This window comes from Bubalus kerabau, chromosome 12, assembly GCF_029407905.1.
Source record: "Bubalus kerabau isolate K-KA32 ecotype Philippines breed swamp buffalo chromosome 12, PCC_UOA_SB_1v2, whole genome shotgun sequence".
Classification (NCBI taxonomy): domain Eukaryota; kingdom Metazoa; phylum Chordata; class Mammalia; order Artiodactyla; family Bovidae; genus Bubalus; species Bubalus kerabau.
The window spans coordinates 22,254,658-22,282,497 of NC_073635.1; the positions used below are offsets into that span (position 1 = coordinate 22,254,658).

At 46.0% G+C, this 27,840-nt stretch overlaps 1 protein-coding gene and 1 non-coding gene across 3 annotated transcripts; both read left to right on the forward strand.

Annotated features, from left to right (window-relative positions):
* THSD1 (thrombospondin type 1 domain containing 1) lies at nt 1-27,840 on the forward strand. Of its 2 annotated transcripts, XM_055542241.1 has the most exons (5): nt 1-133; nt 3,172-3,310; nt 6,770-7,732; nt 20,786-20,944; nt 26,232-27,840. In XM_055542241.1, the coding sequence occupies exons 2-5, from the start codon at nt 3,253-3,255 to the stop codon at nt 27,599-27,601; spliced, it is 2,550 nt and encodes an 849-aa protein (XP_055398216.1). In that variant the 5' UTR covers nt 1-133; nt 3,172-3,252; the 3' UTR covers nt 27,602-27,840. The 2 variants fall into 2 exon arrangements, with proteins under 2 accessions (XP_055398216.1, XP_055398217.1); XM_055542242.1 differs by lacking the exon at nt 20,786-20,944.
* Nucleotides 24,661-24,792, forward strand: LOC129624859 (U8 small nucleolar RNA). The gene has a single exon (XR_008701189.1). It is a non-coding gene; the product is annotated as a U8 small nucleolar RNA (small nucleolar RNA).

The window sequence follows — 27,840 nt, forward strand, 5'->3', positions numbered from 1 at the left end:
GGGCGGGGCTGCGGGAGCGGCGCGGCTGCCCCGGGCGCAGTCCCGGGACGCGGGATGCTCCGCCAGCTGCTTCGCCGCCTGTGAAGTCGCTCGCCCTCCGCCCGCCTCGCCGTCCCGCCCGCCCGTCCCAGAGGTAAGAGGGACCTTCCGGAAGCGACCTGGTTTGCGCCCTCCCCGCGGGGTTCCCGGAGGCTCCCGGGACCCTGCTGCCCCACTCCCCGCCGCCGGAACGCGCAGGTGGACGGTACTGCCCCCTCCACGCACCCAGTCCGCGGCGCTGGCTCCCCGGGGCTCAGCCCCGGGGACGCGCGTTAAAAAGTGTCGTCTCCGCCTCTCCGAGTCCCGACTTCAACCTGCACCTGGCGCAGGCGTGGCCGAGGGACCCAGGCTGACCGCAGATAGATGGGCGTTGAGTCCGGACAGTTTGGGACCCTTGAAAATCAGCGTCTGGGATATTCTGCGTTTCAGAAGTGGCTTGCGTCTTTCCAGAAAGAAATCCTTTCTGGGATACAAGCAGTATGAGATACGTGCCGTTTTAGGAGGACTTTGGGCTGAGGACACCGGCCGCCTTAGATTTCCAAGCGTGACCTTGACTTGCGGGCCTGGGAAAAGCTGGGTGGACGCGGGGACCAGGCACCGCCGACTCGGCTGAATACATAAATGCACCCTGCTTGGAATTTAGGGATTTCCTCTTAATAAATATCATTAGACGTACACACGACCGTGTGCACGTTTGTCAGAAGGGATAGGATCATTTTTCCTTTTATTCTTTCCTAAGTCATTGGTCTCATGAACCTCAGCGTAATTCAATTTCTTTTTCTGAGTTCTGAAGACGCCCTAGGGGGCAGATAAGAGTTTATCTTAGCAGATTTCAGCAAAGTACTGGGATCTGAGTTCTGCGTCATGTCATTAGCCACTGAGAATATGCCCCTACCCTGTAGCTGCTATGTTTAGAATGTCTCTAAACATTTCTCTATGTGAGTGCTGTATATAAGTTTTTTTCTTTAAATGTGTATAAAGGATGCCCAAGTTCTTATTTTCTCAAAGAACGATTATCAAGCCAAACACTGTAAGTAGCTAGTCATGGTATTGGGAACACCTGTTGAAAGAAAATAAGCAAGGTTTAAAACAAATTAAAGAAGCTCGCTGTTTTCTTTAAAAAAAAAAAGTAGTGCTTTTTTTAACCCATCATTCCATGATATTCTAGGGTGCTCTGTTAACATCTTCATATTAATGAAAAAATCAGGATTTATTTTCAAAAGTTTGAGAGTATTTTTAAAAAATCCATAGTATGCAAACCATATTATGTCTTATAAAATAAAACAGCCTGGTTTCAGATAGCCTGGATTATTTTATAATTCCATTTCCACATAGCTCTAAATATAGATTATCACTATCCTGTTTTACTGATCTTTTTCATAAGAAAGAAAATGTGTTATAATCAGAAAATCAGTTGTGGTTAAGAACTTCTTTGAAAATGTCTGTCATGGCATGGTGAAGTGAAGTGAAAGTTGCTCAGTTGCCGGCCGATTCTTTGGGACCCAGTGGACTAGCCCGCCAGGCTCCTCTGTCCATCGGATTTCCCAGGCAAGAAGACTGTAGTGGGTAGCCATTCCTTTCTCCAGGGGATCTTGCCAACCCAGGAATCAAACCCAGGTCTCTTGCATTGCCAGTAGATTCTTTACCATCTGAGCCACCAAGGAAGCCTGTTTGTCATGCGGAAACAAGCAATTGGGAGGAGTCGGTTCCACTTTCGGGGGCCAGAGATTGCTTGTTTCTTCTTACCTTGGTTACTGAGTATCAGTGACTTAAAGGAAGCATTTTAATTGCCCTATGTGTCCACACTTGCCCCAGAGATGCGGTGATGCTCATCTGCTGTCTTTGGCCAGGTTTCCCAATTCATGTAAAAGGAAAGGATTGGGTCAAATCTATGCCTAATTCCAACAAAACTGAATTTTCTTTTTTGGTTGTTTTTGGAGAGGGCGAGAGCCCTAATTGTCTGCATAATTACACTTTATATCTCTGCTTCTCCTTGAGGAAGTTCAGCATTTCCTTTTGCTCAACCAGCTCCTACAGAGAGAAAGCTAATAGAGACAGACCTGTTTCCTTTCCACCGAATTTCTGATTATTTCAATCAGTCTTCTTAATTCCCTTAATTCCTGCCTTATCTGAAGGGATGTGACATACATATATTTTGAATATAATATGCTTTTTAAAAACTTACTAAAAGTAGATTAACTGTGCATAATAGGGGGAATGTAGACATTAAGAAAAATATCTATTTGGTAATGTTTAGTATCCAATAGTTTCCTAGACTCAAGTATGAAAAAAACTGGCTCTTAAATGCCCTGCATCTCATTCTGTTGTGTACTAGTTTGTTTATATCAAAGTAAAGTGCCACTTCTCACAAATCATTCTGAACCACAGGCCATCAAGGTCTTCCCTGCCCTCCTAGGTGGTCTGGGAAGATTGCTGCCTGAAATCGTACATCTCCTGATGCATGCCAGCCAGCAGCAACAAGTATTGGAAGGCTGCCAAAGATGATAGCTGTTTTGTCTTTAGAATGCCCTAACCAAGTGAAGTCAGGGCCACATGAAGTTCACATTTAATTGCAATAATCTGAGTACCTTTTTTTTTAAGGCTTAATAATTTTGATATAGCTCCTAGGCATTAAGAAGTGGAGCAATCCAGATAACACACCAATTTTGTAAGACAATGTTAATATAAGTCCATTTGTGGAAGCAGGGCGGGTCTACACAACAGATTCAAAAATTTGGCAAAATGTTAATCAGTTGGTTAGCCTGCTATGCCATGCGTATAAATGTGCGAAGATATATTATCAAGGTTGGGTATGAGCTTCAATAAAATTAAGCAGAGAGCAACCAACTGTCCACTTAAGGGCCTGCTATAAAGATAAAAGACATGGAGTTTTGCAGAGAAAGTCTTGCTGTGGGCAGACCTAAATGTTCTTAGCAGGTGAGCTGTAATGAAAGGAAAGGAACGTGTATAATTACCGATCATTTCCCTGGGGGCAACAGTAATGTCCTTCCTGTTTTCTTTTCAGTATTAACTAGGAAGTCTGACTTCTTAGAATGGTCTTGTCATCTCAGGGTTACTATTTTATGAATCACATTGAACAGAGCCAATATTTCTTTGAGGTTCTCCTTGCAGGTGTTTTTGAAAGAAGACTCCACTATTTGGATGTGAGAAAGGACATGAGGAGACCAAAGACCTGGGATTTTGCTAATCAGAATGAAACAAACGTTGAAAGACTTTTCAAATCTATTGCTGGTGGTGCTCTGTGACTATGGTAAGTGTTGAGTGCACTTATGCTGTGGGTCTCAGTGAAGAAACAGAAATGGGAGGTTTTTAAATGCATGAATGTTGATGCCTCTCTATGAAGGAGGCAGGGCAGGGACTCCAGTTCAGTGCCTTTTAAACCATGATTCTTGCAACCCTAGGTTCTCTTAAGGTTCTGCATTATTAATTCAAATTTCATTTAAAATATATTTTAAAGTTTTTTTTTTTAACTCACTTTCATTTCACAAGTTGGAGACAAACATGTTGCCCTCACTTTGATTGATTTCCTAGTGTTTCAGTATTATACATTTGTGTGTGTACTGTTTTTTAGTTTTGTTTTTGTTTATTGTTTTGTTTTCACTGTGTCTCAAAGCATGTGGGATCTTAGTTCCCCAGCCAGGGATTGAACCCACACCCCCTGCAGTGGAAACACTGAGTCTTAACTGCTTGACCGCCAGGGAAGTCCCTGGGATTCATTTCTTTTAAAGTCTTTTGTGTGCATACTCGTGTATGCTCAGTTGCTTCAGTTGTATCTGACTCTTTGCAACCCCCTGGACTGTAGCCTGCCAGACTCCTCTGTCCATGGGATTCTCCAGGTAAGAATTCTGGAGTGGGTTGCTATTTCTTTCTCCAGGGGATCTTCCCAACCCAGGGATCGAATCTGCATCTCCTGCATTGCAGGTAGATTCTTTACCACTGAGCCACTGGGGAAAACATTGCTCTGCATCTAACAGCCTTATACAAAAAGCTATAAAAGGGTACTTTGTTTCATAAAGATAAAGACATCAAAAATTTCTCTTTAAATAGTCTGCAAGGATGTTTGTTATTGTTGAGAACAGAATATTTTACCAGCACATAAAAAAGTTGATTGAGCAGAAAATAAAGCATAAAAGTTGAGTGCAAAGGCTGCTACTAAAAATGGAGGTATTTTCATATATGTGGGGTTTTATCCCCTTCTCCATTTGAAATTGATCAAAACAGACTATTACCAGTTAGATTTCTTTTGAAATCCATGTTTATATTGAGACACCAGTTCCTTTAAAGGAATGGGAGAGAGGAAATGAATGAATGGAGAAAACTGAACTGCAGTAGTCAATTTGATGGTATGACCAAATTGTAGTTTTCTAAATGAGAATATATTCTTGCCTGTAGAAACTAGAGTTCAAGTGTAAAGCAGCCAAGTTCCCTCTTCAGTACACACCTTCTATCTGCTGCTGTTGAGATTCATCAGTTGTCTCTTTCCTGTCCATTTCCAAAGGGACACATGTGTCTCTTTCATTGACTAGCTGCCCAGCAAATTAGAATCTGATCTGCCTCTGTGGTAACCGTATCCTTGACAATAGGTTTTCATTAATTAACTAAGTGTGGTGTGCTTCTCAGTCTTAAAATGCATCACAGAACCATTCTGCCCCATCGGACGCAAATGAATACAAGCTTTGTTCCCAGTCCTTACTCCTCCTTGGGCTGCAGTGAGCACTGGAGGTCAGCTCTGAATGCGCACAGAAGCTACATCAAAAGCGACCGCCTTCCTTAACCCTGAGTCACCACCATCCAACAGGGAGTATTCCTCAATTTGTATGTTGATGAAAAAAAAACCTATTATGGTCTTTCAAGTGTCCAGATCTATCCGAGTTTTATACATTTTATTTCCCCTTATCTTAAATAAGAAATGAGTGAAGTGCTGAGGCGATCAAAACAGACCCACATGTGACAGTATTTCATGTGCTGATTCTAATAAAAATAATTTCATTTTTTAATATCCTTGAATAGTCTACTTTTTCTTTTTGAAAAAATTTTTACTGGCGTATTGTTTATTTATAGTGTTGATTGTTTTCTGCTGTATAGCCAAGTGAATTTATTTTGTATTGAAGTATAGTTGATTTACAATACTATGTCAGTCTCTGCTATAGATTGAATGTATTTAAGGACTACCAGCCCAGACAACACAGTGAGGTCCTTTGGGCATATCTGACATATATAATTATTGTTATTATATTAATATATTTTATTATCATGTATATATAAGAAGACTTACAAATTCCTACTTACACATGTTATTTTTCAAACCAAAGGGCACTGCACTTTCTTAAATCTAGAATGCTTCTTACCCTAGCCACAGGCCAGTTGATTGTTGTATTGCCAAATTCTGTCTCTTTTGGTATGTATTTGGATAGGGTTCAAAATAGAAACAAGGATTCCTGTGTGTCTGTGTTCTTTCTGCTTTTTACTTCAGCTGCTCCAGTGGGTCTCTTTTTTAAAAAAAGATATGATTATCCTAACTAAGTGATACGTTTGGGCTAGTAGTCATCTATCTTGTCTAGGCCTGTTACTATAATGTCATTAAAATCACCAAGGACATGGTTAGTTATGCCATGAATGTTCACTCTGTCCCCTGAATTAATCCATGTAGGATAGAATGTCAACATTTCTTATTCATCTAAAAATTTCTGCCTTATACAAACGAAAGGCAGTTTCTTTATTGGTAAAAATACTCACACACTTGTCTTGAATGTCAGAAAGCAGTAACTTACAGGTACAGCTGATCATTGGACAACGTGGGGTTTAAGGAGTCTGATCCTCTGCACAGTTGAAAATCCTGATATAACTTATAGTTGGCCCTCCATATCTGCTGTTTGCATTTGCAGATTCAGCCAACTGCAGATCATCTAGTTACTATTTACTGTTGGAACAAATCTGGACATAAGTGGACCCTTGCAGTTCAAACCCGTGTTGTTCAAGCATCAACTGTATATTTAGAATCGTCCATGTTAAGTAATCTAGAGTACTTCATATTCTATCATTTAAATCAGGCTTTCTTTCACTTCACCGTAAACCTGTGGATGTGTGCGTGTGTGTGCACGCACGTGCTAAGTCACTTCAGTCATGTCCGACTCTTGGCAACCCTATGAACTGTAGCCCGCCAGACTCCTCGGTCCATGTGATTCTCCAGGCAAGAGTGCTGGAGTGGGTAGCCATGCCCTCCTCCAGGGGATCTTCCTGACCCAGGAATCAAACCTGCGCCTCCTGTGTCTCCAGCATTGCAGATGGATTCTTTACCACTGGGGAAGCCCTCAGTGTAAAGCTATTTCCTGCAAATACCTAAATACTACAATATGACTAAAGTGAGCAAAGTGAAGTGTTGGATTTTTATCATGAGAATTGTCAATCGTTACTCGTGCCTTATTAGGTTTTCTTCGCGGATAGATTCTATTGTTGACTGTTGAGAATTCAGAGTATCCATTCATTATTTTGAACGAGAATCACGAAAGATGGAGATGAAGGACCTGAGCCGTTTTAGAATGGAAGAGGCTCAGGGCCCAGCTCCCAGGGTTAGCACTCAACATCATTTTATGTCATCCTTGGCTCAGTTCAAACTTCTCCTGTGTCTAAAATGCTGTTTTCATCGATGTCATCAGTACTGCCGCTCAGATGTCCCTTTTTAAAACTCACTATGACCATTTCCTTTCAGTTCTTGGAGAGGCTGAGTATCTCGTGCTGGGGGAGCCGGGCCATGTAGCACTAAGCAACAGCACAGTGATGGTGGATATCCATGGTGCCAACGGGACGCTGAGGAATGTCTCTGTCCTGCTGGTGGAGGCCAGCTCCAACCAGACTCTTACCACCAAATACCTCCTGACCAACCAGTCCCAGGGGACCCTCGAGTTTGAGTGCTTCTACTTCAAGGAGGCAGGCGACTACTGGTTCGTGATGACCCGGGAAGCGACAAACAGCAGCCTCCCGGTCCCCCCAAGGGAGAGGAGCGCCTTTCTCAAGGTGGAATGGCCCGTCTTCCACGTTGACCTGAGCAGGACGTCCATGGCGGCTGAAGGCACCTTCCAGGTGGGCCTTTTCACCAGTCAGCCACTGTGCCCGTTCCCCGGGGACAAGCCCGACATTTTGTTGGAAGTCACCTTCACCAACAGCCTCCCGGAGGCAAGGGCGGGTCAGGCCCTGCCGCTGGAGATTAGGGCCAGCAAGAGGGTGGAGCTCGCTCAAGGCCAGTGGGTTGAGTTCGACTGCCCCCCTGTGGGGCCGGAAGCCTACGTCACGGTCACCGTGGTGCTGAAGCTGCTGGGCCGAGACTCCATCATTATGTCCACAGGCCCCATTGACCTGGCCCAGAAATTTGGGTACAAACTGGTGATGGAGCCGGAGCTCACCTGCGAGGCCGGGGTGGAGGTCACAGTGCTGCCTCCGCCTTGCATCTTCGTCCAAGGGGTGATCGCCGTCTTCAAGGAAGCCCCCAGACTCCCCGGGGAGAGGACCAATCGGCTGGCTGAAAACAGCCTGGCCTTGGGAGAGAGGAGAACAGTATTCAACTGCACTTTGTTTGACATGGGGAGGAATAAATACTGCTTTGACTTTGGCGTTTCAAGCCAAAGCCAGTTTTCTGCAAAGGAGAAGGAGTGCATGCTAATTCGGAGAAGTATAGGTTGGTATTGCGATTTTAAAACCATTTTTTTCTTTTAATGAAATTGGTATCTTCATACAATCAAAATTATTCTTTTGAATTTAGATGAACTTGATTTTCTATGAACTTCAGTACAGTCTCTCAGTCGTGTCCAGCTCTGCGACCCCATGAACCATAGCACTCCATGCCTCCCTGTCCATCACCAATTCCCGGAGTCCACTCAAACCCATGTCCATTGTGTCAGTGATGCCATCCAGCCATCTCATCCTCCGTCATCCCCTTCTCCTCCTGCCCTCAATCTTCCCTAGCATCAGGGTCTTTTCAAATGAGTCAGCTCTTCGCATCAGGTGGCCAAAGTATTGGAGTTTCAGCTTCAACATCAGTCCTTCCAATGAACACCCAGGACTGATCTCCTTTAGGATGGACTGGTTGGATCTCCTTGCAGTCCAAGGGACTTGCAAGAGTCTTCTCCAACACCACAGTTCAAAAGCATCGATTCTTCTGCACTCGGCTTTCTTTACAGTCCAACTCTCACATCCATACATGACTACTAGAAAAACCATAGCCTTGACTAGACGGACCTTTGTTGGCAAAGTAATGTCTCCGCTTTTTAATATGCTGTCTAGGTTGGTCATAACTTTCCTTCCAAGGAGTAAGTGTCTTCTAATTTCATGGCTGCAATCACCATCTGCATTGATTTTGGAGCCCAGAAAAATAAAGTCAGCCACTGTTTCCACTGTTTCCCCATCTGTTTGCCATGAAGTGATGGGACCAGATGCCATGATTTTAGTTTTCTGAATGCTGAGCTTTAAGCTAGCTCTTTCACTCTCCTCTTTCACTCTCATCAAGAGACTCTTTAGTTCTTCTTCACTTTCTGCCATAAGGGTGGTGTCATCTGCATATCTGAGGTTATTGATATTTCTCCCGGCAATCTTGATTTCAGCTTATGCTTCCTCCAGCCCAGCGTTTCTCATGATGTACTCTGCATAGAAGTTAAATAAGCAGGGTGACAATATACAGCCTTGACGTACTCCTTTTCCTATTTGGAACCAGTCTGTTGTTCCATGTCCAGTTCTAACTGTTTCTTCCTAACCTGCATACAGATTTCTCAAGAGGCAGGTCAGGTGGTCTGGTATTCCCATCTCTTTCAGAATTTTCCACAGTTTATTGTGATCCACACAGTCAAAAGCTTTGGCATAGTCAATAAAACAGAAATAGATGTTTTTCTGGAACTCTTGCTTTTTTGATGATCCAACGGATGTTGGCAATTTGATCTCTGGTTCCTTTGCCTTTTCTAAAACCAGCTTGAACATCTGGAAGTTCACGGTTCACATATTGCTGAAGACTGGCTTGGAGAATTTTGAGCATTACTTTACTAGCGTGTGAGATGAGTGCAATTGTGCGGTAGTTTGAGCATTCTTTGGCATTGCCTTTCTTTGGGATTGGAATGAAAACTGACCTTTTCCAGTCCTGTGACCACTGCTGAGTTTTCCAAATTTGCTGACATATTGAGTGCAGTAGTTTCACAGCATTATCTTTTAAGATTTGAAATAACTTAACTGGAATTCCATCACCTCCACTAGCTTTGTTCATAGTCATGCTTCCTAAGGCCCACTTGACTTCACATTCCAGGATGTCCGGCTCTAGGTGAGTGCGAGTGATCACACCTTCGTGATTATCTGCGTCTTGAAGATCTTTTTTGTACAGTTCTTCTGTGTATTCTTGCCACCTCTTCTTAATATCTTATGCTTCTGTTAGGTCCATACCATTTCTGTCCTTTATCGAGCCCATCTTTTCATGAAATGTTCCCTTGGTATCTCTAATTTTCTTGAAGAGATCTCTAGTCTTTCCCATTCTATTGTTTTCCTCTATTTCTTTGCATTGATCGCTGAGGAAGGCTTTCTTATCTCTCCTTGCTGTTCTTTGGAACTCAGCATTCAAATGGGTATATCTTTCCTTTTCTCCTTTGCTTTTCGCTTCTCTTCTTTTCACAGCTATTTGTAAGGCCTCCTCGGACAGCCATTTTGCTTTTTTGCATTTCTTTTCCATGGGGATGGTCTTGCTCCCTGTCTCCTATACAATGTCACAAACCTCCATCCATAGTTCATCAGGCACTCTGTCTATCAGATCTAGTCCCTTAAATCTATTTCTCACTTCCACTGTACAGTCATAAGGGATTTGATTTAGGTCATACCTGAATGTTCTATCAACTGCCATCATTTTTATGATGTAATGTTCCAAATGATAACATCCTTATCTGAAAAATGAAAAATATTGGTAAGCATATCCAGCTCACTGCTAACTGCTGTAGGTCTCAGCTTCCCCATCAATAAAGTGGGGATAATAAGAGTATCTGCCTCAGAGAGTTGTGAGAATTAAGGAAAATCAGTGTGTACATTTCTTAGCATGGTGCCTGGCATGTAGGAAGCACTGATAAACTTCAGCTATTACTACACTGTATTTTATTTTTCAGGTATGTTTGTCCTTTTATTTTATATTGGATAGCTGATTTACAATATTGTGTTAGGTTCAGGTGTACAGCAGAATAAATCAGCTATATGTATATGTTTATCTCTATTCTTTTTCCGATTCTTTTCCCATACAGGTTATTAAAGAATACTGAGTTCCCTGTGCTATGAAGTAGGTTCTTATTGATCATCTTTTTTATATATAGTGTGTACATGTTAATCCCAACCTTCTAATTTATCCTCCTGCCACCTTTCCACTTTAGTAACCATAAGTTTGTTTTAAAAGTTGGTAGGTCTGTTTTCTGCTTTGTAAATAAGTTTATTTGTATCATTTTTTTTAGATCCCACATATAAGTGAGATCATATGATACTTGTCTTTCTCTGGATTTACTTTGTTTAGGATGATAATCTCTAGGTCCATCCATGTTGCTGCAAATGGCATTATTTCATTCTTTTTTTGTGGCTGAGTAGTATTCCATTATATATATACTGTTGCTGTTGTTCAGTCACTAAGTCATGTCCAACTCTTTGTGACCCCATGGACTGCAGCACACCAGGGCTCTCTGTCTCTCACTATCTCCCAGAGATTGCCCAAGTTCATGTCCGTTGAATTGGTGATGCTATCCAATAATCTCAACCTCTGCTGCCTTCTCCTTTTACCTTCAGTCATTCCCAGAATCAGGGTCTTTTCTAGTGAGTTGGCTCTTTGCATCAGGTGGCCAAAGTATCCGAGCTTCAGCTTCAGCATCAGTCCTTCCAATGAGTATTCAGGGTTTATTTCCTTTAGGATTGGCTGGTTTGATATGAGCACATCTTTTTATTCATCTCTCTGTTGATGGACATTTAGGTTGCTTTCATCTCTTGGCTATTGTGAATAGTGCTGCATGAACTTTGGGGTGCATATATCTTTTGAATTATAGTTTGTTCCGGATATATGCCCTGGAGTGTGATTGCTGGGTCACATGGTAGTTCTAGTTTTAGTTTTTTAAGGAATCTCCATACAGTTCTCCCTAGTGGTTGTACTAATTTATGTTTCCACCAACAGTGTAGGAGGATTTCCCTGCACCCTCTCCAGCATTTATTATTTGTAGATTTTTTGATGATAACCATTCTGACAGGTGTGAAGTGATAACCTCATTGAAGTTTAGGTTTGCATTTCTCTAATAATTAGTGATATTGAGCATCTTTTCATGTGTTTATTGGTTATCTCTATGTCTTCCTCGGAGAAATATCTATTTTGATTTTCTGCCCACTTTTTGATTGCATTGTTTGTTTGATATTGAGCTACATGAGTGATTTGTATATTTTGGAGTCAGTTGCTTCATTTGCAAATATTTTCTCCCATTCTGTGGGTTGTTTTTCATTTTGTTTATGGTTTCCTTTGCTGTGAAAAAGCTTTTAAGCTTAATTAGGTCCCATTTGTTTATTTTTGTTTATATTTTCACTACACTAGGAGGTGGATCCAAAAAGATTACTGAAATTTATATCAAAGAGTGTTCTGCCTGTGTTTTCCTCTAAGCGTTTTATAGTAGCCTGTCTTACTTTTAAGTCTTTAATCCATTTTGAGTTTGTTTTTGTTTTAGAGAATGGTTTTAGAGAATGTTCTAGTTTCATCCTTTTGTATGTATTTAAATATTATATGATTACATCATATGGCAAGTCAGGATTCACAGCTAAATCCCAAATTGTAGTGAGTAGTGTTGTGTTTCTTCTAGAAAGTGTCTTCAAGGTTGTCTCTTTGCTGTCATGAGTCCCTTGTTATAAGAATGATGCTTCTTTAGTGAGAGTTCACAGCCAGATTTCTAGAAACGTCTTCAGATTCTTAATTCTTTGCACAAAGAAGTAGGGTTATTTATGGTTCCACCCAGGCCCCAGGCTCCTCTTTGCATTTCTTTCCCTTTTCCTGGGTGCAGGCCTGGTCTTGGCAAGAGGTTAATCTAGCAGAGATGTTCCTGATCACATACACATTCCCTCATCTACTTTCCCACTAGGCCCTGTGCTCCCTGATGGCCCAGGCCTCTGAGGATCTTCGGTGCCCCACGTGTTTTTTGTTCCAGATTTGCTTACTTCTCCTGAGAGATGCTTGTGACTCCGTCCCTACCACCGGCGCGTCCCTGCTTGTGGTTACCTCTCTCTAGCTTACGTTCTGTGGCCTGTTCCTTTGACGACTCCCCTACCAATATCCCAAATACCCCTGCCTCTTTGTCCCGATGCCCCTGCCGCTGCCCTCTGCACCCAGGCAGAGTGGGCCCACTGGGGGTACACGTGCCTCCACTCCTGCTGGACCCAGCGTACCGCCCCCTGCTGCTCGCACCCCTGCTGTTCTGTTCTGCTCTGCTCTGTTGGCCCTCCCCTGTCCTCACCCCCACCCCTGCCTCACGCCCAGAGCTCACGCAGCCACACAGATCAGCTGGAAGCCATCAGGGGCGTGCCTTCTCACTCTCCTACTGAGATCCCCATAAGCCTGTAGGCAGCCGTCCTGTCCTCTCCTTTGCTGTCCCCAGAGAAGCAGCGTCATTCCTCCAGTGCGAGGTCAGCCCTCCCCTGCCCTGGGGATCCCAGCCCCTCTGCTCTCTCCGGAACCTTCTGTTAATCGTGATTACCCTCCTCTCCTCGGTCTCTAACTGTCCCTTCTTTACTGGCTCATCTGCATCCACTTTGAGATGTCCTTAGTCGTCTCATCTGAGAACAAAACAAACTTGCCCCTCGCCTCTGCATTCTCCCCAGAACACACCATCCTCCTCTCGTCTTCCTTGTGTAGCCCTGGGTCTTGAAAAAGGCACCTATACTTTGGGGTTTACTTCCTCACCTCCGTTCACTTTGCAGCCCACTCCTGACTCTCACGCCTGCCCTGCAAATGCTCTCATTAAAGCAGCCAGTGAATGACTTCTAGGTCCCCAAACCTGGGATGCTTCTCGTCGATGTCTTCGTTGACCTTGATTCTATGACATCACACTCGCCTTGTTTGCCTCCTACCTCCCTGGCTTTCCTTCCTTTGCCAGCCTGTTCTACACCCATTGCATCCCTTAAGCCTCGGACTTCTGAGTCTTCTATTTGGCCTTCTGCATCTTTATCGGAACCTCTGCGTTTTTTCATTCTTCTCACAGTTGCTAGGTGATTGCTGTCCTGTTGCTGATGGCTCCAGGCTAGCGTCTCTCACCTGCATCCAAGAGCTGAACAGCTGTTGTCCCCAGATGTCTTCCAGGCCCCTCAAAAGCAGCGAGGAATTGGACTCATCAGCTTACCCCCCAACACTGCTCCTCAGTACGAGACTCCACCATTTCATTGTTTGAACCCCAAACTCAGGAGCCTTCCTCTTCTTCACCTCCTATGAACTAATCACTAGGTCCTATGGATTTTGTCTCTTCAAAAAATCCCTGAATCTCTCCATGTCTCTTCATTTCCACCAACACCCCTTGCTTTAAGCCTCCATCATCTCCCCGCTGGACTCTGTTTTTGGCTGTGCTGTGCGGATTGTGGGATCTTAGTTCCCAGTGTGTGTGTGCTCGGGTGCTTCCATCCTGTCCGACTCTTTGCGACCCCATGGGCTGTAGCCTGCCAGGCTCCTCTGTCCGTGGGATTCTCCAGGCAAGAATGCTGGAGTGGGTTGCCATGCCCTCCTCCAGGGGATCTTCCCCACCCAGGGATTGAACCCACATCTCATCTCCTGCATTGGGAGGCGGGCTCTTTACCACTAGTGCCATCTGGGAAGCCCCCCACCTGGGCTCTTTTAATAGATCCCTAATTGTTTTTCCCTCGTCCCCTTCATTCTCTCAAGGCAGCCAGAGAGGGATTATTGAAAATTCAGGTCGACTGAGGGCTATTCTCTTGCTTGAAACTTGTCAGTCACCTCACTTGACACCTCACCTATGAGGATGAGCATCCATGCTCCCTCCGTGGCCAGCTGCCCCCCACCCCCTACAGTCCCCATCCATGGGCTGGAGACTGGGTACCCCTCTACCCACCTTCACTTGGTTACATTAACCCATCCCCCAAGTCTCCTCCTGGGTACTCTTCCTCGATACCACGCTCGGTAAACTCCCTGGTATAAACTGGCCCAGCATCCTTAGACCCTCCTTCATGGCATTTATCCCTCGGTCATTGCTTGTTCAGTGTCTTTCTCCCACATTTCCACACCTCCCTGAACTCCAGATTACAGAAGCTCCTTTGGCGACAAAAGCCGACTTGTGCTGCCATGAAGCTATTTATGATCTTTGTTCGGCCCACTTCATATACCTGGCACATTAACAGGTGCTCAGTACATGTTTAGTAAAGGGAAAGTTGTACTCTGATGTGACAGGTCTCAGCTAGGTGTCAGTGGAAAAACAATTATGTTAATTTAATCATTCAAGATGTGGTTGCCATTTCAAAAGAAGTTGCTAAGAGGGGAAAAAAAATTTTAATTGACTGAATTTAATGGAAGCAAGGGCTTCCCAGGTGGCCCTAGTGGTAAAGAACCTGCCTGCCATTGCAGGAAACGTAAGAGACTCGGGTTCAATCCCTGGGTCAGGGGAGAAGGAAATGGCAACCCACTCCAGTATTCTTGCTTGGGAAGTCCCGCAGACAGAGGAGGCTGGGCTACAGTCCATGGGGTTGCAAAGAGTCGGACACGACTGAGCGACTGAACACACACACAATGGAAACAAAGCATGGCCAGGCAAAGGAGTTCAGGCCACTTGATGAAAGACCTTGGGAGCAGGAGGTCTCCGTGTTGGTTCTTTCTCCCAGCTGTGGGGCTTCCCGCTGACTCCTCCACAGGTGTCTAAAGACTGAGTCCCTCCCAGCAGCAGAGGGAAGACCCTGGGGTGGGGGGTGGGCAGAACAGGGAGTAGAGCTCTGTGTCCAGGCTGAGGGTGCTCAGGGTTCCCTCTGGGGCTGCAGCCACTAGATACAATCAGGCAGTAGGGCTGGAAGGAGAACCTTGAGGGGCTAACCGATCCTGGAAACCCCAGATTCTTTCTCTGTGTGTGGCCACCCAGCAGGGCTCTGCTTGGCTGGTCGATGAAATTTATGCTAGTGATGGAAACTCGGTGCCTTTGTGTTTCTAGTATAAAAGTTTATGAATAAATCAAGTTCCTTTCACTTTCCTTTTAAATTGCTGGCTCTGACCAGTAAAGACTGTCCTTGTTGCCAAATGGCATCGTTCAGGAACCCTCCCCCGCCCCGCGTTGAGCCCACCGTGAGCTGCGACTCACTGACGCACAATGAATTTCCCATTAGTTCCTTTTGAAAAGGGAAAATGGGTTTGATATGTTTGTCTGTTTTTCAAAATATGTCTTAGGACCTTAAACATGTACATACTAATTTACAGGAACAGGATAATGTCAAAAATGATCATTTGCGATCTTCATTTATACTACTTAGTGTGAATGTTTATGAGTTTCTCTGCAGAAATGTTATATGTGGTTATGAGATGCTGCAAGGGGAGTGTTAGTAATATCGGGCACAGGTGCTGCAGTAATATGCAAAAATCTAAATTGAGAAATTCTGAATTCTGTGCTCATCTGCCCCAATGGTGTCAGATAAGGGATAATGGATCCTGTTTCTCAAGGCAAATATATATGTAATACATATATTTAGGGCTAAGTTGAGAATTACTGATAGAGGGTATAAATTCAGAGTCACATAGTGTTTTTGACAAGTAAAAATTGTAAATATTCAGCACATAGTTTTCTCGATAATTTAAGTCTGTTGGCTGTTCTTCTTTCTCTGACTGGTTAGTTGGTCTTGTTTTTCATTCCCAGTGTGACTGGACAAGAGCTTTTGTCAAGAACAGGAGTACTGTCCTCTTGTTACTGTTGTTTATTTGCAGGTGCTTAATTACTGTTTCATCTTGAATTCTTTGCCAGAGTCTTTTTAAACTACTCATCCAGTTAGTTTACCTAAAACTGGAAAATATGATTTAATGTAAGCAGGCCCTTAGATGCTTTAATACTCTGCAGTTCTCTGACAATGAAGGAACCAGTAAACCCTTCCACTTGGCGGAACTCCTGCTCTTCCTTTGGGATTTTTTAAGAATAGCTGACATACCCTATGTGACCATTTGGCACAGTCACATTTATACAGTGATTACTTTGCACCGAGAGCTGTTTTGGGTGCTTTATGAATATTAGCCCATTTAATCCTTACAATAACTGTATGGTTAGGTTTATTTTATTGTCAACCGTATAGGTAAAGAAAGGGAGGCATAGAAAGGTTAGGTTGGTGGCTTAAAAACTGCTGGTGATTAGACTGGCTTGAGCACTTTTTTTTTGGCTGTGCTGGGTCTTCATTGCTACGCGCAGGCTTTCTCTAGCTGTGGCGAGTAGGGGCTGCTCTCTATTTGCAGTGCACGGGCTTCTCACTGCAGCGGCTTCTCTCGTTGCGGAGCACAGGCTCTAGGGTGCAGCCTCAGTAACTGTGTGACACAGGCTTAGCTGCCCTGTGGCATGTGGAATCTTCCTGGACCAAGGATCGAACCCATGTCCCCTGTATTGGCAGGTAGATTCTTAACCACTGGACCACCAGGGAAGTCCAGCATTTGCTATATTACCGATATTACATGCTGCCTACCATACAGTCATCTATCAATCTAGATATTAAGTAATAGGAAACTCTTTGAAAAAAAAGTTCCAGTATTTTCCTCCTCACCTCATTGGTTCATCTTGTGCTGCCCACCCCTCTTGAAGACATCTTACCCACTTTGGAACCCACTGGCCCAGGTATGAGCATGCGTGGTCTCATGTGAATGAGCCTGTGTCAGGCTCAGAAAATCTGAACTGCTGATCCAAGAGTCTTTGCTCCCACGGCTGCTCTTAGCTACTCACTAAAGTCTCTTGAATTTTCTTATAAGCATGTTTTGTTTCGTTACATTAGACTCGACAAAATGTCTTGCAAATGTAAACATTTCCTACTCTTCAAATATGCTTGAAGTGGAAACAAATCTCCCTTTTCCTATTCTGAACACATTTTGCTCATTCAGGTTTAATATCCTATAGAGTGGCCTGTAAAGCATTTATCCTGGCCAAACAGGTTTGCTATGTAGTATGATGTATGGACATCTAAACAGGACAAAACAAACAGCCTGTCATTCATGAAGAAAGACTATTTAGAAAATTGGTCATCTTACTCTTCATTTCTACCACGTTTATTGTAGCTATCCAGTCAGTCCCCATTTTGCTAAGTATTTTCTTCAGTGTTATTAACAGAAATCTTTAGGGAACAGATAGAGTTATTTAAGGCATTAAAAATTTTGCCTGATTAAATTTGTTTATTGCTTTGAGTGATTTCTCTTATTTTCTGCTCGATTAATTTGGTTTAGAAGTTTAAGAACTAAAACTTAGTTTAAATGTTTATTTTTTTCTAATGGCTAATGATCCTACCAGTCATGATTGTACTTTCAAAGGAAAAAAGCACATTTCATAATGAGATTTTTGACATTAAGATTCATGCTTTTACCAGAACTTTGATTTTTTTTTCTGGTTCCTACTAATGGAATTTTTGTTTTTGGTTTGACATATGACTATATATTTAAATAATATCTATGTAATATAAAGGGTGGGCTTCCCTGGTGGCTTAATGGTAAAGAATCTGCCTGCCAATACAAGAGATTTGGGTTCGATTCCTGGTTTGGGACGATACCCTGGAGAAGGGAATGGCAACCTACTCCAGTGTCCTTGCCTGGAAATCCCGTGGACAGAGGAGCCTGGCAGGCTATAAGTCCGTAGCGTCCCAAAAGAGTCGGATGGGACTTAGAGATTAAAAATGAAAACAGCGCATATAAAGTAGAAGAGTTAAGAAAGAATAACAAAAGGATTCTTGGCTTTTGTAGTCTACCTTTTGTGGTCTTAAATACAAGCACAAGAGAAGGATAAACTATACATTGACTTAATTTGCCATTTAGAGGTCACAATAGTGGAATTCCCAGGAGATTTTTCAGAAATAAATCACAGTACTTTAGCTCAGAGAGACTTACCAGGAGCTTCCCAAAGCTTTACAAGCACTGGAAGCTTAGTGTCTGAACAGCTCTGAAGCTCGAGGACAAAGCTGGCTTGTTGTTCAGCCATTTGAGGAGCTGCAGTGTGAATCTGGGAGACACAGAACCAATATTGTGTTCAGTTGGAACTCTGGATGGAACATAATTACCACACCTCACTTGACATTGGTCCAGGATACTGGTTTGTAATGCTCCCACTCTTGTGAAAATCCAAGACTTTTAATTGCTGTAAAGAAGTCATATTCCATGACTCACTCCAAGGATTGCACCACTTGGCTCACCTGAGAATGTATCTGCCCTGCATGTTCTCCTTATGTTTTTGTAGTGCTTTGTAGACCCTTGACTGCATGATGAGTTTTTGTCTGTAATGATGAAGAGAGACTTTTATGCACAGGATGTTTTGGTGCCTAGTGTGGGCATGATCTGATAGATCTTGGGATTGGATGGGTGTTGATAGAGAAGGGACGTAAGATAATTATTTATAGGGGGTTATTCAATTATTCTATCTGGCAGTGATTACATATATGCTTGGGGAAGAAGGTTGCATTTGCCAATCAATAATGACTGTGTTGGATGTATTCTGTATGTATTTTGAAGCTCTGAAGTTAGTGCATGCATGCTCAATCACTCATATCTTGACTTTTTGCAAGCCCTCTGGTGTTAGGCGTATCCCTATTTAGAGTTGTTAGGTCTCCTTGCTGAATTGACCCTTTTATCATTATGTAAACATCTCTCTTTGTCCCTGGTAATACTCCTTGTTCTGCAGTCTAGGCTTCCCTGGTGGCTCAGAGGGTAAAAAGCGTCTGCCTCCAATGCGGAACACCCAGGTTTGATCCCTGGGTTGGTAAGAGCCCCTGGAGAAGGAAATGGCATCCCACTTCGGTACTCTTGCCTGGAAAATCCCATGGACGGAGAAGCCTGGTAGGCTACAGTCCATGGGGTTGCAAAGAGTCGGACACGACTGAGCAACTTCACTTTCTTTCTAATACTCCTTGTTCTGCAGTCTACTTTGTCTGATATTAATGTAGCCACTGAGTTTTCTTTTCATTAATGTTTATGAAGTATAACTTCTATCCTCTTACTTTGAACCTGTTTCTGTATTTATACTTAAAGTGTGTTTCTTTTAAACAGCATATAGTTGTGTCTTTTTTTTTTTTTTGGCCACGCTGGGCAGCATGCAGGTGTCTTAGTTCTCTGATCAGGGATTGAACTCGTGCCCCCTGCAGTGAAAGCGTGGAATCTTAACCACCGGACCACCAGGAAGTCCCTGGGTTATGCTTTTTTATCCGACCTCACAGTCTCTGTCTTTTAGTTGGTCTTTAGATTGTTTGTGTTTAACGTTATCACCACGTGGGGTCTTTGTGATGATGCCGCCCCTCACCAGTGGTAGATGCTCTGTATTAGTCTCGGCCCTGGGTCTCCTCTCTAAGGGTGAAGCTTTCTCTTCTTCTTCCATTCCTGGGCAGCACTAGGGCTCAGCTGGTGCTCTTAGAGTGACAGGGTTTCCCGGCCTGTCCCTAGTGGTTGGCGCTCTTGATGACAGACGGAGAGGAGGATCTGGATGAGGTCTGTGTCTTTCCCACAAGCTGCTCCTCCCCTCCTTGGTCTCCACCTCAGGGAGGCTCTCTCCGGTCTTGAACCTGCCCTCAGACCTCTTTATGAACGCCTGGTGAGCTCGGTGGCAAAGAGCCTGCCAGTGGGTATAAATCTCCCGTGGGTAGTGTGGCTCCTAGGGGTTCTGTATTAGCCTTCACCAGGCCTCTGATAGTTTGTTACATTTTTTTTTTAATTTAATTAATTAATTTACGGCCCTGCTGGGTCTTCGTTGCTGCGTGTGGACCTTCTCCAGTGGCGGTAAGCTCTGCTTGGGCTTCTCACTGCAGTGGTTTGTCTTGTTGTGGAGCACGGGTTCTCGGGCGTGCGGGCTTCAGTGGTTACAGCACGTGGGCTCAGTAGTCGTGGCTCACGGGCCTAGTGTGGGATCTTCCCAGACCAGGGATCACACCCATGTACCCTGCATTGGCATGTGGATTCTTCACCACTGAGCCACCTGGGAAGCCCCTTCATTACATTTTTAGATGACTTCTTTTCACCAGATGTGTGAGGCCTGGCGTCTGCCCCAGAAAATAATGTTTGCATCCTGACTTTCCTTGGAGGAGTCTGTCTTTCCTTATAATTCAGGCCATTTGGTTGTCCTGTGACCTTTGCTATCTGATGGGTTCTAGAATGGTTGCTATTTGATAAATTATACAGGCTTCCCTGGTGGCTCAGATGGTAAAGAATCCGCCTGCAATGCAGGAGAACTTGGGTTTGATCTCTGGGTCGGGAAGATCCCCTGGAGAAGGGAATGGCCACCCACTCCAGTGTTCTTGCCTGGAGAATCCCAGGGACAGAGGAGCCTGGTGGGCACATGGGGTCGCACAGAGTCAGACACAACTGAGCTACTCACATTGTCACTTTCCTTTGTTGTAAGGGTAGCAGCAATATTCCAGCTTTGCCCATCTTTGGGAATGTTCTGCGTTACTGACTTTTCGTGGCCTGAGATTTGAGTTTTGCCGCTTCCTTTGGGTGAGCTGACATTCTGATTCTCCAGGTGAGTTAGCATTAAAAGCCTGGCCGGTGTCCTTGCAGAAACTTGGGGGCTGTGGCAGCCTTGGAGCCAATGTAGCGCCTCCTGCGGGGACGGTATCAGAGAGCGTCGCCGCATGTGCCTGACTTCCTCCCCCTCCCGACCTGGCTGCCCCGGAATGTCCTCGGAGACCTCCCCGTGTTCCCTGGAGGACTGTGCTGGTAGGTATCCATCCTCCCGCCCGAGCCTCTCCCGGAGGGGCTGCTGCACTCAGGCTGCCTGGCAGTCGCCAGTCTGCGTTCAGGAGTGGACTTAACTGCATTGTCGCTGCTGCTGGCTGTACGGACTCTGTGCCCCTCAGTGTATCTACAGCTGGGGCTGGCTTGCCAGCAAGATGACCGGGGACTTAACACTGTCAAAAATGGTAACATGACAAGGACATCGGTCTAAATGAAAGGTTCAGACATACAAAATCATTTTTAAAAATGCAAAATTGGGAGGGATGATCATTTCTTCCCAAGATTTCTTGCTGTTTCTCCCTCCTTTAACTTCTCTCCATCAAAACTGTGGGGAAACATTAAAAAATTGTTTTTCTCCTCCTCATCTCCAAGAAGTCCCAGGGAACCATATAGATCAATTGTCCAAAATGGGGCAAGATGCCCTGCCTTATCCCCTGAAGGGCCCTATATTTATTCTTTACTCCCCTGCCTGGGAAGAGAAGGTGGGGCATTTCACGTTACCATCACCTGGAGACTGGCCTGTCGTTCATTCTCCTGAGCATCTCGAAGGCCCACACCAGCAGGTGCTCAGTGAGGACTTGATGTGGATGGTCTGTGGTGGGGTGCTCAGGTCATTCAGCTGGGTTTGCCGCAGCTTTTGGAGCTGAATCCCATTCATTTCCCATAGGTTACAGTAAAAGGGAATCTTTGCTCTTTGCACACACTATCCCCCATCTGAGACACAGCCAGCTCTCCATTAAGTTGACCAGCCTTTGCTCTGGTCCTGACACTTAGGTGAGGCCCCTCTCCAGTTCCTGACTTCTTCCATTCTCCAACTCCGGATTGAAAACCATCCCCGGTTCCTGTCCCTTTGGGACCTGGAGGAGTTAGATGTTTTCTGTGTTTGATCTCAGAGCAGCTTGTTGAGCAAACCACCAGCATCTGGCAGTACCTTGACCGGTGTCCCCACCTGTGACCTTCCAAAATCCTGCTGTCTCCTCTTTGCAGCCCATGCTGTAGGCCTTGTTCCCTTTATTCCAGCATCCTAAGGCCATTCTCTCTTCTGTGATTTTCCTATTACAGCTTCAGACGCAGGCTGTCCTCCCAGGCCCCAGCTTTCCCCTCCTCTTTCATCAGCTCTGGGCCCCACCCCAAATCTGTTTCTCCAGTTGCATCTCATACTGTCTTCTAAGGCTTCTTCTCCATCTACCCTTTTCTTTATAAGTCCCCTTACTCTCCATAGATCCTTCCTTGTGTGTAACTTCTTGCTTTTCATTCTGGGAGGGCATGCTGTGTTAAGCTATTCCATCTAGAGTTCCATGATACTCAAATGAAGTAAAAATCAACTGCCCCTGACTTCTACTGCACCTTTAGCAACAACAGCAATATCAACCATTTACTACATGTCTCACTCAAAACTCATAATTCTACAAGACAAGGATTCTTATGTTGGGCTCAGATTTTGAGAGCTTGATGCTGCCAGGCATTTTTTTAAAGTGCCTTGCATGTATAAAGTCGGTCCATCATTATCTCCATATACAGGTACGAACTTTGTAGCAGAGAGAGGATAAGCCACCTGCCCAAGGCCATAGAGCTAGAAAGCAAGGGACTAGATCTGGCCTCACCCTAAGCTCCCTAACTTGAATACTTTGCGTCTATATATTACAGGTCAGTCTAGCTTTCTAAAAGCATCCTGGAATTAGCAGTCCGTTTTTGCGGCTGTGGTATTATTTCATGTTTTGGCATCTTAATCTCTTTAATCCTGGGTGGGAACTAGAAATTTGTGCATTATAAATTAGCAAAAAGGGTAAGTGTTACAGACACCCCTGCTTCTACTGTCAGTGGTCCTCAGATAAATGTTCATGTGGATAAAAATGATCATTTCTCCCAAGTGTTTCTGTTTGCGGTTTAGGCTGTTTTCCACTCCTTGGAAGTGTAAAGACCTGTTTGCAGGCTGCTTAGCATCAGGAAGCTCTCCTTCACTTCAGGGAAAGACGAGATGAGGCAGAGATGGGTGAGGTCAGCATCTCTGGGGCTTTTCTCCAGCTGTGGTTTTAAAGGATTCCAACCAGAGTCCAAGGTGACAGCTAAGAGGTCTGTCATGTACGTTTGCCACTGATGGGGCAGCTGATCATGTCTGCAGACGAAGACATGATCATCCAGGAAACAAGTCTTTCATCATGCAACTATTTTCACTTGTTTGAAAGTCTAGAGTTCTGTTTGGTTTTGAAAGGATGTTTTTATGCCAAGGTCTAAGTGAGGTTCTACATTAATTTGGCCCTTCTTGTTCACCGCAGCAGTGGGTGGATCCAGTTGCCATGTACCCACATTCCATCAGATGGGATGTTGAACATTTTGTTACTACCTTTCAGATAATGAATCAATTACTGAATATAACATTGATTGAGTACCAGCTCTGTGCCAGTTATTGACTGGAGTTGGAAATATATAGGTAAGCCATGTCTCTCTGTCTGGAAGGGGCGTATGATATAGTAACAGCAGACACAGGTGTGCTAAGCAGGTGTAGCGTCCAGTACAATAGAAGATATCCACAGCTTGCTATGGATACTTGGCGACAATCCAGGCTGGGAACACCTCTGTTCATGGAAGAAGTGATATGGGAGCTGAAGTTTGAAAGCTGAATAAGTGTCACCTGGTGAACTAGGTGAGAAGGGGAGTTTTAGCAAAGGGAGCAATAGATGAAAGCTCGGCAAATGATGGGCACCTTAAGAAACCCAGAGAACTGACAACAGTTTGATGTGGCTGGCGGACAGTGTCAGGAAGGAGGGATAAAAATGAGGCTGGACAGGGGGATTCCCTGGCAGTCCAGTGGTTAGGACTCAGTGCTTTCACTGCCAAGGGCCTGGGTTCAATCCATGGTCAGGGAACTAAGATGTTGCAAGCCGCATAGCATTGCAAAATACACACACACACACACACACACACACAATGAGGCTGGACAAGCCAGGTCCTGAGGGCCCTTGAAAGATTGGACCTGTGCTGTAGAGGGCTCTTTCTGCTGCAGTGTGGAGTAGAAATCAGAAGGGGCAGGAATGGCTGCAGGGAGGCCTGTTAAAAGAGTTTGTCAGTGACCCAAGGCAGTGGGATGCAGAGGAGAGGATTTACCAACTCTGGATGTGGCAAGCGTGGAGAGGGGAGCATCCCGATGAAACTTAGGATTCTGTTGCTGCCAACTGCATGGATGGGTCCCAGCTCTGGGATGGTGAGGGAGACTGGACCCGGGTACCGCTGACTGATGACTGCCCGGAAGTGGGGAGATGACAAGAGTTGAGGAGAGGTAGTGGGGTGTCTGGGTGGATGGACATGGGCATCAGAAGAGTAGAACTTCTACACGGAGGTGAAAGAGTTGGTTGAGATGGCAGCCAGGGATGAGGAGGCTGAGGGACACGCCCTGCCGCTGGCTCTGCTAATAAAGCTCCCACCCAAGAGTGGGTGGAGGAGGCTGTGCCCTGCGGGAGGGCCCATCCTCAGGTCAGGCAAGGAGACAAGCAGTGTTTTGTGGAAAGTTTCTGGATGGTGAGGTCTTTGGCTATAGGTGTCTCATAGGGTGCAGTGGAAAGGGGAGGGGAGCATTGGGGATGGGTCCAGGAGATGACTCACGGAGCTGGGGGTACGACTGGGGAAGAGAGACACCGGACAAAACCAGCACAGCGTTGTGGTGAAGCAATTACCCTCCAATTAAAAATAAATTTAAAAAATCATCTGGTAGGCTAATCCTTACCTGTTCCCCCTTTTGGAGGGCAGAATAGAATGTGGTGATTGGAGCTCACATGATTCATGATTAATGGCTCTGCGTGCTCACGACTTGCAAGACCCTGATTGCTCCTGATACATACATTAACTCAGTCCATTTCAGTTCAGTCGCTCAGTCGTGTCCGACTCTTTGCGACCCCATGAATCACAGCACACCACATTAATTAGTTAAAAAAAAAAAGAGTGACTGGAAGGGCTTAAATGATGGACAGTGGCCTAAGAGTTGAAAGAGAGGTCCTGCCGGGTGGAACTGGGTGGTCTCAGGTTCCTGGGTACTTTAGTGGCAGTACAGGCTGAGGTCCCAAGTGGCGTCTGAGTCTTGGTGAAACATTCTGATGACTGTGGGACACACCAGATTGAGAGGCCAGGGAAGAAGGAGGAAAATCAGCACCACATGGAAGGGAGGGAGGAGATAAGAGAGCTGAGAAAGCAGAAGTGGGAAAAGAGAGGCTCCAGTAGCTAGGAAAGGCAGTTCCCGGACACGGGAGAGAAAAATTGAGTTGTAATATATTGCCAAAAGACCTATTTTCACCTACTAATTTCTCTTGAGATGTGCACATGTAACTGCAACCTGCCTAAATTACTTTGCACTTCAAGTGTTACTGAAAATTTTCCAACATTCATCTCAAAGGTACATTTAACTGTCGATATCCCATGTTCACCTTGCTCTAGTGCACAGTTGTGGAGAAGGCAATGGCACCCCACTCCAGTACTCTTGCCTGGAAAATCCCATGGACGGAGGAGCCTGGTAGGCTGCAGTCCATGGGGTCGCAAAGAGTCAGACAGGACTGAGCGACTTCACTTTCACTTTTTACTTTCATGCATTGGAGAAGGAAATGGCAACCCACTCCAGTGTTCTTGCCTGGAGAATCCCAGGGATGGGAGAGCCTGGTGGGCTGCCATCTATGGGGTCGCACAGAGTCGGACACAACTGAAGCAACTTAACAGCCGCAGCAGCAGCCCAGTGCTCAGTTGTGTCCAACTCTCTGCAACCCTTTGGACTATAGCCCACCAGGCTCCTCTGTCCAAGGAGTTTTTCAGGCAAGAATACTGGAGTGGGTTGCCGTTTCCTCCTCCAGGGGATCTTCCCCACTCAGGGACTGAACCCACATCTCCTAAGTCTCTTGCATTGCACACAGTTTCTTTACCACTGAGCCATCGGGGAAGCCCTTATTTACCTTACCTTAAGTGAAAAACCTTGATTTTTTTTACCTTGAAACGCTCCTCCTGAGGCTTCTGTGTAGAAATTCGGGTTCAAGTGTCAGCAGACGCTGAGTGTGGCCAGGAGTCACCCTGATGTGGCCCATCTGGTCACCGCACTTCTTTCTACCGGTCTCTCTTTTTCCTTTTGACTTAAGTTGTCGTCTGTAGAAATATGCACGACCAGAAGTCCTAGTCCTTGTTTATTTCACTTTAACTGCTAGATAATTAGAGCAAGCCACCCAGAGACCTTAGACCCACGCAGAGAGAACCATACCAGAGGATGCATTTGTTCTTTTTTTTTTTTTTTTGGTAGCTTTCCAACCATCCAGCCCATCTCCTCTCCAGCCCCAGGCTCCCGTGAAGTCCAACAACGTCGTGACGGTCACTGGCATATCCCTGTGCCTGTTCATCATCGTGGCCACCGTGCTCATCACGCTCTGGCGGAAGCTGGGCCGCGCCCCCAAGTGCAGCACGCCCGCCCGCCACAACTCGCTGCACGGGCCGGGCTGCCGGAAGAACTCCGACGAAGAGAACATCTGTGAGCTGAGCGAGCCGCGCGGCAGCTTCTCGGATGCGGGTGACGGGCCTGCGGGGAGCCCCGGGGACCCAGGCATCCCGCTGACCTACCGGCGGAGCGTGCCAGCGCCCCCCGATGACGAGGCCTCGGGGAGCGAGAGCTTCCAGGCCAACGCCCAGAAGATCATCCCGCCCCTATTCAGCTACCGCCTGGCCCAGCAGCAGCTGAAGGAGATGAAGAAGAAAGGCCTGACGGAGACCACCAAGGTGTACCACGTGTCCCAGAGCCCCCTGACGGACACGGCCATCGATGCCGCCGCTGCCGCAGCAGCAGCAGCAACAGCATCCCCTGGAGGGTCCGAGAGCCCCGAGGAAGCTGCGGCTGGCAAGTTCCGGATCAAATCCCCGTTCCTAGAGCACCCCCCCGCGGTGGGCGCTGGAGACAGGCCCCCCTCCCGGCTGGACCATCCACTCTCGGCGGCCAGCTGCGCCGTCAGCCCCAGCCAGACCCTCCTCCGCAAGTCGCAGGTGAGGAGCCACTCCCGGGGGTCCCACTTCCGCAGGACGGCGAGCTTCCACGAGGCCAGGCAGGCCCGGCCGTACCGGGAGAGGAGCCTGTCCACGCTGACCCCTAGGCCAACCCCCGCCCATGGCCCCAGGGCCCGGACCTGGGACCAGGCCGGAGAACGAGGCCGGCCTCCGAGTCGAGGCGCTGCCCTGTTCCTGGAGAAACGGGACCATGGCCCAGGGGCAGCGGGGGCCAGTGGTCCCTTAAGCCCTCTCCCCAAACCCCACTCCCTGGGGCCGCCCCCAAGAAAACCGGACCTGGGGGATCGCCAGGCCGGATTCGTGGGGGCAGGTGAGAGACCGGAGCCTCCCCGGGCTCGGAGGGGGCCGTCCCCCAGTCACAGGAGTGTCTCAAGGAAGCAGCCTTCCCCGCCGGCGCCCAAAGATGGTTACCAGAGGGTCAGCCCCCTGAGCCCTTCTCAGGGCAGAAAAGACAAGTGTCAGAGCTTCCCCGCCCACCCGGAGTTCGCCTTCTACGACAATACGTCCTTCGGCCTCACCGAGGCAGAGCAGCGGATGCTGGATCTCCCAGGATACTTTGGGTCGAACGAAGAGGATGAAACCACAAGTACGCTGAGTGTGGAGAAGCTGGTTATCTAGCCCGACATCACCCCCGAGACTTCCCACAGCGGGGTCCTGGGCCCAGATCCAGGGATCAGCTGCTTACAGTGTTCTGTGGACTCTTAAGTACAGCAGGGCAGGATGTGGGCGAGGCGGTAACTCACAAGTGTGCACATGTGTTTCAGTTCATAAGAAGTTATTTATCTCAAACTTTTCCCCTTCCTTAGCCTGTTTCTGTCAGCTTATCACTACTAACCATGATAATAAAATTTAAACAA